The 13,418-nt window shown below is 40.8% G+C and overlaps 1 protein-coding gene across 3 annotated transcripts in view; it reads left to right on the top strand.

Annotated features, from left to right (window-relative positions):
* The window catches only part of LOC122548452 (cyclin-dependent kinase 19-like), a 134,824-nt gene that overhangs the window by 69,631 nt on the left and 51,775 nt on the right, over window positions 1-13,418 (top strand). For all 3 annotated transcript variants that reach the window (XM_043687144.1, XM_043687146.1, XM_043687147.1), the window contains one exon: window positions 4,484-4,556. In XM_043687144.1, coding sequence (XP_043543079.1) covers window positions 4,484-4,556 — 73 coding nt within the window. The remainder of the gene's footprint in view (window positions 1-4,483; window positions 4,557-13,418) is intronic.

Raw genomic sequence — 13,418 nt, 5'->3', positions numbered from 1 at the left:
TCCCTCAAACTCGTCCAACACCCCCCCCCCCCCCCCCCCCACCCACAGCCCCCACTCTGGGGCAGCTGGACTGGACACCATGTGGGCGGCATTGTGGCACAGTGGTTAGCACTGCTGCCTCACTGCACCAGAGACCCGGGTTCAATTCCCGCCTCAGGCGACTGACTGTGTGGAGTTTGCACGTTCTCCCTGTGTCTGCGTGGGTTTTCCTCTGGGTGCTCCGGTTTCCTCCCACAGTCCAAAATGTACAGGTTAGGTGAATTGGCCATGCTAAATTGCCCATAGTGTTAGGTGCAGGGGTAAATGTAGGGGAATGGGTCTGGGTGGGTGCGCTTTGGCGGGTCGGTGTGGACTTTTTGGGCCGAAGGGCCTGTTTCCACACTGTAAGTAATCTAGTAAACAAGACTACTGCTGCTGCCTTTTGGGGGGGGTGAGACTCCACATAACATTCACACAGCTGCGCACACAACTTTTTACTGCAACCTTTTTACAGGTTCCACCTTTGCCCTGTACAGTACAATAATGGAGAGATTATCTGGGGAAAGGGGTTTATAGTACACGTCTGTGTAGAGCTCCAGGGAAAGTATGGCGGGAGAGGGCGGGAGGTCAGTCATTTGGAGACGGTGTCTGGTCTCCCATCGACATCCAGGACTGTTCTCTGCAGCATTTCAGTCAGCCGGGTTCATTTTTAATCACTGTAAACAAAAGACGCAATTAGTGTTGGAAACATTTCTTTGATGTAATGTTTCTATCGGGACCTCGAGGTCTCCTTCAGGTAATCCAATATTCAGATAATTGATACTGATATTTGTACTAGGCTCATCACTTTGTATGCTATGGCATTTAAAGTATTCATCTAAATATTTCTTAAATGTTTTGAAGGTTCTTGCCTCTACTACCCTTTTTGTTTAGACGGTGTTTCAGATTCTTACTATCCTCAAATCCTCTCTAAACTTCTTGATCCTTAACTCAAAATAGTGCCATCTTTTTATCGACTCTACCAAGAATAAAAGTTTCTCTCTATATGCAATGGGAAGGTGATAATCTTTAGGTTGTTTTGTCCTGGGTTACATAAGCATATAATTATGCTTCAGGCCATTGTGAGACTGCATGGCTGAAGCAAGAGGGAAGGGCTTATATTTTTGAGAATTTATGTAATTTTAAGGGGAATGGAAGAAAGCACAATGGTGTGAATCCACTAATGACAATGATTTGGAGAATGAGTAAATTGAGTGGTGGGAAAGACAATGGCTAATGTGAATAGTGTGTGAGAAATATCCTGAGACCAGAGAGTGAAATTCAATAAACTATTGGAACAGAAATGGAAATTAAAGGAAATGAGCAGAAAATAAGGAGAAATCTTTTGAAACAGTGAGAAATAAATGGATTTATAGAGTCACTGGTAAACAGACTCTCGGTCTAACTCTTCCATGCTGACCAGCTTTTCAAAATTAAACTAGTCTCATTTGCCTAAGTTTGACCCATATCCCGCTAAACCTTTCCTATTCATGTACCTGTCCAAATGTCTTTAAGTCATAGAGTCATGGAGATGTACGGCATGGAAACAGACCCTTCGGTCCAAACCGTCCATGTCGACCAGATGTCCCAACCCAATCTAGTCCCACCTGCCAGCACTCGGCCCATATCCCTCCAAACCCTTCCTATTCATATACCCCAAATGCCTCTTAAATGTTGCAATTGTACCAGCCTCCACCACTTCCTCTGGCAGCTCATTCCATACACGTACCACCCTCTGAGTGAAAAAGTTGCCCCTTAGGTCTCTTTTATATCTTTCCCCTCTCACCCTAAACCTGTGCCCTCTAGTTCTGGACTACCCCACCCCAGGGAAAAGACTTTGTCTATTTATCCTATCCATGCCCCTCATAATTTTGTAAACCTCTATAAGGTCACCCCTCAGCCTCCGATGCTCCAGGGAAAACAGCCCCAGCCTGTTCATCCTCTCCCTATAGCTCAAATCCTCCAACCCTGGCAACATCCTTGTAAATCTTTTCTGAACCCTTTCAAGTTTCACAACATCTTTCCGATAGGAAGGAGACCAGAATTGCACGCAATATTCCAACAGTGGCCTAACCAATGTCCTATACAGCCACAACATGACCTCCCAACTCCTGTACTCAATACTCTGACCAATAAAGGAAAGCATACCAAATGCCGCCTTCACTATCCTATCTACCTGCGACTCCACTTTCAAGGAGCTATGAACCTGCACTCCAAGGTAGCCCTTTGTTTAGCAGCACCTTACCATTAAGTGTATAAGTCCTGTTGTGACTGTACTTGCATCTACCACTAAGTCTGGTAGTTCATTCCATATTCGTTTCTTTTACAGAGAGCAAGTTCGATGTTTGCGGATGGTACTAGTTCAGGAATGTTATAAACTGTGAGGAGGATAGTGTAGAATATCAAAAGAACATCAAGAAGTTTGTGAAGCAAGCAGACAGGTGGCAGGGGAAGTTCAGTGCAGAGAAGTGTGAGTTGATACACTTTGAAAAAAGGTAAAGTCACAGTAGTGTTACTCTATCATTAGAAAGAGACAATTGATGCTGGTTTAACCTGAGGATCACCACACCTCAGGCAAGGGGACAGGTTGAGAAGGAGAGCCCTTTTGCATTAATTCCAGCTGGTGCAAGAATTGAACCCATGCTGTTAGGATTACTCTGCACCACAAACCAGCTGCCCAACCAACTGAGCTAACCAATACCTTGGTTCCTCCACTTTCTTTCTTTATGATCTTTGTACTTGAATATAAATCAGAGTACTGTTCTCAAGGGTGTGCAGGAGCACAAAGATCTGGGTGTGTATTAACATTAGTCATTAAAGCTGCAGGGCAGGCACAGAAAAAGCAATTGGCAAATCATGTAGTATCCTAGGTTTATTAATAGCTGCATAGACTACAAAAGCAAGGACGATACTAGTATAGCAGACTAGTTAACCCCTGGTTGCAGTATTGTGAACAGTTCTGTGTGCCACAATTCAGGAAAGATATGAATACATTGGAAAATGTGCAAAAGAAGTTTGCAATGATGGTTTCAAGGCTGAGAAATTTACGTGATGAAGTTAGATTAGGAAAGTCGGATAAAATCAAAACGCTACAGATGCTGGAGATGACATGCAATGATGTACAATGACACCACTCACAGATCGCGTTTTTCCCAGTGCTCTTTTTGAAGCTTTATTTGAGGCAACTTCAATTTGTTTTTCTGAACAGACCCTCCAAATTCTGTGATGCATCCAAGATATAAGAAGTTATATTGGAGTTTGCTCTTTATGCAGGAAATACCAGAAAATTATCTAAAACTTATACAGCCAAGGTATGTTAGTAAATCCCTGCCATTCTGAGGAAATTGAAATATCTTTTCCTCATAGGCAACACATATATCAATATTAGTAATGCCCAGTTTGTGAATAATTATCATTTATTAGCAATTTCCTATCCTGGGCACTAGGTAAAAACTCACACTTTGTATTATAATAATGTTTTGCTTTTAAGGTGCAGTCAATGAAGTTAACCTTCTGACAGCCAGCAGTGATGTAGAAGACCATGTAAAACCTTTGCTGAGTTTTAGATTTAATCATAGATTTTTAAAAAAATCATTGATTAAAACATCACAAGTGCATTGTTCCCACCTCTACTCCCTTAGCAGTGTCAAAGCTGTCTTTTTGTATGGGCTCAAGCAATCATCCAATCAATGCCTCTGCTTTTTATTTCCTTAACTTCAACTTCTGCAATTAACATTTACGCTGATTTTTGGCTATACATTTGTAAGTTGTGAAACTGTATTCAATAAACTACGAATTTGGTGACTGGCACCAGAGAAAGTTTCTATGCAACCCCATTTTCTTTCATGCCTTTTAAGGGAAGGGAACACTTTCCCAGTTAGATACAATCAGCGGCATACTGAAATATCCTAGCAAAGATAATAGCTATTATGGCAGGAAGGTGGATAAGGGCAGATAATAAGCAGAGTCTCCTACATCACCCATGTTGTGAGAACAGTATTTAAAGAGAACATTATTTTGTATATGCCTCTGACTTCCTAGCCACAAATAAGAATATCAAGCTCAGTCTGTTCGACAGAGCATTGGTAAGACTTTTTAAAAATACTTTATGACTGGAACCATTGTAGTTTATTTTCATCAGAGCTGCTGTAATGGGAGTTAGAACAATCAACAAAAAAATCTTTCTGTATTATTTTATTTAACCACCCTCTCTGATCTCTCAATGCCTACACTATACCTTGAATGAGGGGGAAGGCAAATGTGGCTGAGAGATTTGTGATTGTGCGCTGAGTTTATCATCTGCTTATTTTTAGTATGCTATTGTTATCATTTGCAAGGTGAAGAATAGTAAAGAAAACAGTAAATCCTCAACGACAAATCATCTACACTGAACATTGTTATAACTTGTCCACTTGGAGCTGAACTGATATCGAAGTCTAACTTGTTGATCTTGTTTTGTATTCAGCTATGCTAACAGCAGCCTTATTAAATATATGGAGAAACACAAAGTCAAGCCGGACAGTAAAGTATTTCTTCTGGTAAGTTTTTCCCTCAAGCTTTTTTTAAAGAATTGCTCAAAGGGGTATTTATTGTGTGGATAAGTGGGGGAACCTCAGAGAGATTCATCCTCTAATAAATGCTTCATGGATTAGGAAAAGTCCATTTAGTTAAGGGAGCCAAAATTCTAGCACAACTGGCAGAACAGGAACAAACTTTGAGCTTGACTTTGCCTCAGTACCTCAGCAGGGCAGTAAAGAACTTAATTCAGCCAAGTGTCCAAGATGTGAACACCTTGATTTCCTGGAAGATCTGAAAGACAAGGAGATCTTAAAGTACTAGACATTCACTAGTGGAGAAGCTAGTATGATCAGCTAAAAATGTAAGTGGTGGAAATGAAGAGTGATAGGAAATTGATAAAACCATTTCAGTAAAGATAGCCTGGAGGAAGAGTTCATAGCAATTATTTGGAGCAGTTTCTTAGAACAATATATTCTGGACTAACCAGGAAGCAGGTTATATTAGTCTTGATAAGGGATGATGACACAAACTAATTAACTAATTAATTGATTTTAGTCCCCAGAAAATAATTTTGCAGGCAAGAGCATCATAATGTGATAGAATTTCACTTTTAGTTTGAAGATGAGAAATATAAGTTTCAAGAACAGATTGAAACTTAAATGAAGGTAATTGCAAGAGTATGGAAACAGAGTTGGCAAAAGTGGACAGGATAAATAGAGTGAAAGATAAAATGTTGGAGAAGCAGTGGCAGAAATTTAAGCAGATAATGCACAACTCTCAACAAAGTTTCGTTTTGTCACGGATTGTGGGTATTGCTGGTTGGACCAATATTTATGGTCCATTCCAGGTTGCCCTTGAGGAAGTTGGTGATGAGCTGCTTTTTTGTACCACTGCAGTTCATTTGGTGGTAGACCCACAATGCCTTTGGAAAGGATTTCAACTGAGAAAGAAAAACTGTGAAAAAGGTACACTATCGGTTGCTAACTATATATACAGCTTCTAGTACACAGTAAACAGTGAGCTTGACTGACAGACATACCACGGATGTAGTAATTCTTCTCACACTGAGGATTATGTAACAAACGTAATCCAATTGCAAAATTGCATTTAAAGTTGGGCATTGTGTTGTGAGGTTTACAAGTGCGGGCAAACTAGATAAAATCAATATCTTGCTTGTTTATGAATTGCTGATGGGAATTGCTGTGTGGTATGATTCTCAGTCTTTGGGAATGGGAACTACATATATTAATATACAACCCTCTACTCTGCAGACAGAAAGAACATGTACACACACTGTATTTGTTTTGGTGTAATGGTGGTAACCATTCTCTGGTTCATTTTTCAGTATTGGCCAATCAAAGTCAATCTGACTTTTTTTAAAATTTAAATAAAGCTTGGCAGTCATTTGTCAGCCACCATAAACATTTTTCATGGCAGCACCTCTAACAGTCAGAATCTACTTTCCAACCAATCAGCACTTTCATCTCTCATACAGTCTTAAATGTTATTTTCTCCTTGAATTGATTAGATTCCCTACAGTGTGGAAACAGGCCCTTCGGCCCAACCAGTCCACGCCGACCCTCCAAAGAGTAACCCACCCAGACCCATTTCCCTCTGACTAATTTATTAGATAAATGTAATCCATCTAGCAAGTTAGCATGGCCAATTCACCTGACCTGCACATCTTTGGACTTTGGGAGGAAACCCACGCAGACACAGGGAGAATGTGCAAACTCCACACCTAGAATACTATGTATAATTTTGATTTCCTTTCTTTAGGGGACTGGCATTGCAAGCAATTCAGAACAATCATTAGCTGTTGTCTGGGATGAATGGGTTGTCTTATGAAGAAAGGTTGAGCAGTGTGATCCTATTTTGATTGGAGCTCGGAAGAATGAAAGGCGATCTTGTTGAAACATACAGGGTTCCATCATGGCTGTATGCTTCTATTTTTGGCGTTCTTCATTGTGGCTGCCTGCAATCTTCTGTAGTATTTGAGGCTTTGGATGTACCTCTGGGCCTCACTGCTATCTTTTCATGTTCATCCTCATGGTTTATACATTGCTGAGAAGAAAGGAGGATGAAACAACAGGAATTTGTAAAGAAAATGTAATTTTCTGTATTTTTTGATTCTGGACTGAAATGGACAGGGGATGTTCTTAAAGAAAAAGAAGTATTGTGGAAAAGATGACTTCATTTTTTAAAAGCAAGTAACCTGACCCTCATTGTTTACATTGTTATTGTTTGGCAACGGGGTAAGTTACTACAGATGAACTAGTGCCAGGGGATGTGTATGAGGGGAGATTTGGCTGGTAACAAGTGGCTGATTTGGTCTGTGCAGTGTTGACCACTTGTAGATGGCAAAAGCATTCAGCATGTCAGCAAATGTGATCGGATCCTAGGTAGCTGAACAGCTCGTGGGTGTGAATGTTTGTAGCGCCAAGAAAAAAGGAGCAGCATTTTCTCTTCAGTAAAAATCACTAAGTTTGAGGAAAGCCTATTTTTTCCCTTCTCAATAGTTTCAGTATGTTGAAGCTTTGAACCAATAAGTTAGAGACTTTATAAGTGTGAATTGGCTGTTCTGTGGCTCCTGCCTGGAGATAGAAGATTAAGAAGCAGCAAGTTCTGACAAGCCAAAAGGTCATCTCAATGAATTCTGTGAACAGCTCCATTACACTCCCTTCCTGCCCATCACATACATTTTTTTTGGGTGTCTGTCTATGTGAATGTGTAGGTGAAGTTTTATAGGGGGTTAGAGTTTTAACTAGTTATATTACTTATGTTGATTGTTCATAATTGTTTGCTCACAGTTGGAATCCATTTGCTTGTAATAAATGCTAATGATTACTAAGTATGATAATCCATGCATTCTGTCAACCTGGGTGTAACATACAGGTAAATTGGGTAATTGTGTACTCTTTTAAAATCTTTAACTTCTGTGCCAACTCTGGGAACAGCAGGGCTTAATTTTTAGTGTGCGAACCCAGTAAAATATCATGAGCATCTATTTTTAAAAATTTGTTTATGGGATGTGGGTGTCGCTGGGTAGACCAACATTTATTTCCATTTTCTAATGCCACTGGAGAAGGTGGTACTGAGCTACCTTTTTAAACTGCTGCAGACCTTGACAGACCTGTTGGAAGTTCGTTCCCAGATTTTGACCTGATGGCAGTGAAGGAATAGTGATATTGTTCCAAGTCAGGATCGTACATGTCTTGGAAGAGAACTTGAACATAGGGTAGAACTCCTACTGCTGCTCTTGGCTTTTTAGGTGGTAGAGGTCACGCATTTGAAAGGTGCTGCTACACTGCTACCACAATGCCTGGATGGTGAAAGCTGTAAATGTTGGTAGTAGTGTCCATCAAGCAGGCTACTTTGTTCTGGATGGTGCCGAGTTTCTTGAATGTTGTTGCAGCTGCACGTATCCGGGAAAGTACTCATCACGCTCCTGACTTGTCTACTGTAGGTGGTAGACATGAGGTGCCATACTGCAGAATACCTTTCCTCAAGTAATAATTGCTGCAGAATTCCCAGCTTCTGACCCACTCTTGCCAATGCAGTATTTATGTGGCTAGACACATTAAATTCATAATCAATGGTAATATTGATGGTGGAAGATTCAGTGATAGTAATGCCATTGACTCTGTAACATGGGACAGTTAGATTCCCTCTTGTTTGAAATGGTCATCACCTTGTACTTGTGCAGGGAGAATGTTGTTTGCCATTAATGAGCACAAGCCTGAAAGTTGACCAGTTATTGGTGCTTGAGTATCTGAGGAGTTGCAAGTTGTACTAAACATTTGAAATATTGATTTGTATTCCAGCAATATTTCTTGTTAGTAACAGCTATAGAATAACATTACAGTAGATCAACAAAGAAGAAAAATGACAACAATGTGTTAGAAATTTGATTTGCATAGTGTACCTCCATGGATTTTATCATTGGTCCTTTAGAGAGTTCTCATTCAAACACTTGTCACATAATTATGTTTACAAGGCTGCATTTTTCTCTTTTTTTTATAATAGATATTTTTATTGAAAATTTAACATGTTTTTGCAAACTTACAAAATAAAAACACAAATACAAACATTAATGTGCAATTAAGTATTAAATAAATAATAACCAAAACCTATCAAACAAAAAAGAGATGAAGAGGAAAAAAAAGGAGAAAACAAAACTCAACTAACTGCTAATCTAACCTATAACTAACCAGAGCGTATAATAAAATATCTTACATTACTCACGAGAAAAAGAAGGATAACATAGTAATTAAATAGTGAAGTACATGCTCGGAACCAATTAGCATCAAGTCATAATAAAACCCGTATTCATGGGATCCCTCCCCCAAGGGCCCCCCGGACCAGCCAGAATCACTACCACAACTAGATGAAAGCCCTTGACAAAATGGCTGAAATATCTGTATCTGTATGATTCAGGAAGGTCTGCCATATTTTATTGAATAATTCAGTTTTTTGGTGCACCATATTTGTAAGGAAGTCAAGGGGAATATTTGTAAGGAAGTCAAGGGGATTCCATGGTTAACTTGTGCCAATTTGAAAGTTCTGGATGGCCTTCAACTACCCAGTTTACTAAGATATTTTTTCCTTGCACAAAAGGAGAGAATGGAAAATAATTTCCTCCCGTGCACATCCACAGAAGGGAAGCTCGAAAAGCCCAGGAGAAGAGATACTGGATCTACTCTAATTTCCGTTCCCAAGATTTCTGTCAAAGCATTTGCTACTCTGACCCAGTATTTGCAGATCTTATGATATTTCTGTAAGCAGTGTGTGAGAGTGCCCACCTCTATTTTACATTTGGGACACATTGGAGATGCTCCTGCCCTAAATTTTGCCAATCGTTCCAGTGCTATATGAGTCCTATGGAGTATCTTTAACTGAATGGCCTGGGTTCTATTACAGATGGAAATTTTTCTGGCATTTTCCCAGATGTCATCCCACATTTCTGTGGATATTTCCAACTCCAATTCCTGATCCCATGCTCTAAGCAAACATTCCATGTCTTCTGACACTTCGTTATGTAATAAGTGATAGAGAGTGCTGACCGAGGGTAAACCCATTGGCCACAACACTCTACGTTCTTTATCTGATTTATAAAGACTATCTAATAGCGTAGTCTTCTTCTGTATATAATCTCGAATTTGGAAGTATCGAAAGAGGTCTCCATTAGGTAGTCCAAATTTCTGGTGCAGTTGTTCAAAAGACATCAAGACCCCCTCATCAAACAGATCCCCTAAACAGGAGATACCCTGGACCTCCAGGATTTAAATGTGGCATCTGTGAGCCCTGGTTGAAAACCCCATGCACCCACTATAGGAGTATAAGGGGAGGTTTTATGTGAATTACGCTCGTTTTGCCACATTATCTTCCAGGCTTTAATTGTGTTTAATTCTATAGGGTTTTTACAATGGTCCATAATGACTTTCATCTTATCTAAAAATAAGAGGTTAATAAGAGGACACTTTACTTGAGAAGCCTCGATGTCCAGCCAGATTCAGACGAGACCCAATTGGCTATGTAGCTTAATAGGGAATTCAGCTGATACTTCTTAAAGCCTGGAAAGTCCAGCCCTCTCCTTGTTTGTGGAAGTTGTAGCTTCTTTAACTTAATGAGGGGCCGCCTATGATTCCAGACGAAAGTACCAAGCCAACCATACAATTTGCGCAGTGCCGGCCTCGGCAGCATCACTGGGAGCATTCTCATAGGGTATAAGAGACGGGGCAAGACATTCATTTTAATTAGAGCTATTCTACCTAGCCAAGAAATTGGATGATTCCCCCAACATTGAAGGTCCTGCCTTATCCTTTCCAGTAGATGCACAAAATTGACCTTGTACAGCTGACCAAATACTGGGGTGATAAAAATACCTAAATATAAAAAACCCTCCAGAGACCACCAAAAGGGAAAATGAGATCCATCCAATAAGTGGGACATACTAGTGAGACCACCCATTGGCATGGCCTCCGATTTGAGAAATTAATTTTGTAGCCTGAGAATGCACTGAATAAATTGATAACTTCGATCAGGCGGGGCACGGACGTCAAAGGATTACTAATAAAAAAGAGAACTTCATCTGCATCTGGGTTGCCGAGTATGTAAGGATCAGACAGCGCGTTTAAGCTTTAATGGTCCCCCACATCATTGACAGGTTACTAGCCGTACGTGAATTAATTTCCAAAAAAGTTTTGAATTCTTGAGAGAAATATTTTATGAATTTACTATCCTTCATTAAGAAAGAATCCATATGCCAATGTCGGAGGGGGGTGGGGGGAGGCGTCTCATTGTTCCTCGTCTTGATTTCCATATACACTGCAGCATGATCAGAAATTATTATATTTCCTATTTTGCAGGATAATATGGAATTTAAAAAGGTCGAGGGGCAAAAAACATATCAATTCTAGTGTGACACTTATGTGGATTAGAATAAAAAGAGAAATCTCTGCCTTGCGGGTGAAAGCACCTCCACACGTCTACTAATCCTAGTTCTTTATTCAAATCCGCCAATTGCCTGCATCTGGGGGATATACCCGCAGTACTCTTGGATATCCTGTCTATCTCCGGGTCCATAATGCAATTAAAATCTCCCCCTATAATTGTGTGACGAGCCCCGAGAGCCATCAGTTTGGAGAAAGCTTCCATTATAAATTTGAAAGGATGCGCCGGGGGACAATAAAGATTTAAAATCCCATATTCCTCTCCATTTATATGGGCTTTAATCAGTATGTACCATCCAAATTCATCTTTTATCTGACTTAGGGTTTTGAAAGGGAGATTCTTCTGAATGAGAATGACTACTCCTCTACTTTTTGAACTGAAAGATGAAAAGATCAAATCCACCCTGTTGTAATTTTAAGTGCTCTTTATCCAGTAAATGTGTCTCCTGTAAGAGAGCTATGTCAACCCTTTCTTTTTTGAGGTTTGATAGTATTTTCCTACTTTTGATTGGCGAATTCTCCCCTTGACATTTCAGGTGCACCATTTAATCGAATGACTAACCATAATCGTCCAAGCAAGTCCGAGACCACCCCCCCCCCGGGAGAAAGAACCCCATCCAAACACCCCGAGCATAGACCATAGAAAATTCACAAAAATAGAGATTCTTTAATACACTCACGCCAATGTAGTAAAAAACGATTTCTAAATAAAACAAATATAAAACATATTTAAAAGGAGATTTTCCCTCTTGCTTCCAGAGATGCATTTAGTAATGTTAATACCATGTATAAACATATGAAACTATAAAGTTACAGTCTCAGCAGGTAATAATTAAGTATAATAACACAAAAAAAGGGGAAAAAACCCCGCTCTAAAAGAAAGAAATAAGGTAGGACAAGGCAAACGCCCCCCCCCCCCACCTGAATCAACTAAACTGCCTGGGCTATATAAAAAAAAGTCGCATAAACCCCCCTCCCTATCCCACGGAGATGATATTAAACAACAAAGGAAATAAGGGGGAAAAAAGGGTCGTGGGGGTGGGGGTGCTGCAGAACAGCATCATTAACCACACTGATTAATTCTTACAATCTATTTAAGAGAGTACAAAACTTCCTTGGCCTTCTCCAGCGATCCGAAGTTATAGACGGATCCTTCGTGGTTAAAACGCAGTGTCGCTGGGTAGCGCAGGGAGTGCTGGATGTTTAAATCCCTTAGACGCTTCTTCGTTTCATCAAACGCCTTCCTCTTGCGGACCAAAGCTGGGAAAAATCCTGAAACAGCATAATCCTAGATCCCTTATATGTCATGTCCTGGGGATCTTTCCCGAGGATTCTGAAGGCTTCCAGGAGCATTTGCTTCTCCCTGTAATACTGAAGCTGGAACAGGACCGGTCGGGGGCGCTGGTCCGACCCGGGCTTGCGTATTGCAACCTGGTAGACCCACTCTACCCGCACCTGGCCTGATCCAGCCTCCAGTTTCAACATCTGAGGAAGCCACTGCTCCAAAAACACTGCAAGCTGGCCTTCCTCTTTCTATTTGGGAAGGCCCAGACAACGAATATTTCTTCGACCCTTATTCTCAAGGTCGTCGATGTGATCTTCTAAGGCCCGGACTCACTGTTCGAGAGTCTGGTCCGGACCCGACCCACGGCTGATTCTGCAGCAGCCTCGGAGGTCGCGGCCTTTAGCTCTGCCCCTCCAACTTGATGTTCGATTTTTTTTTCAATATCTCGGTCGTGCTTTTGCAGCGCAGCCGAGAGCGATTCCCACCTGCTTCTGGACTCCTCTATGAAGATGTCGATCTTCTCTTCCAGCTTGGTAATTACAGCAACAAGGCTTGCCACTGTAGGTGAGTCCCCCAGGGCGGCTGCGGACGCCTCTGCTGCAGCAGGGGAGGGTGGGAGAGGGGTTCCTACCTGCTGTGAGCCATGGGCATTCTTTCCCTTTGTCATTTTAACAAAGCACCAAACTACTCAAGTTTGATGCAAAATGACTAACTGTATTGAATAAAAGTTATTTTGAATGGGTTGGCAGGTGTGGTGGAGGCGGGCAGCCTACTTTGCCTGAGTCTTGGGCAGAGCACTACAGACTCAGACTTGCTGGGTCGCTGCCATCTAGGATCTCCCCATTTTTCTCCTTTTAAAGAAGCTGATGGATTTCTATAATGCTGCCTAAGTTCTTTTGGATCTGATGCAATGTGTATTAACTAAATTGGAACAGTTCAAAAAAGATTTGTTTTCATATGCTGCAAATGTTTTGGTTGCGTCTAGATAGGAATAGTTTAACCCAATTTAGTACTCAACATAAACTTGCTGATTAATACAAAACCATTTTGAGCCTTTATATTTAATTATTTTCTGTTCTGAAATGTGAATTCCTGTTTCTGGTGTTGCATGTACCATATTGCTAATGCTCCCCTGACTCTTGTTT

Source organism: Chiloscyllium plagiosum, chromosome 3 (assembly GCF_004010195.1).
Source record: "Chiloscyllium plagiosum isolate BGI_BamShark_2017 chromosome 3, ASM401019v2, whole genome shotgun sequence".
NCBI lineage: Eukaryota > Metazoa > Chordata > Chondrichthyes > Orectolobiformes > Hemiscylliidae > Chiloscyllium > Chiloscyllium plagiosum.
Note: the sequence above shows the minus strand (reverse complement) of the source record. Positions and strands in the feature narration are given on the sequence as shown.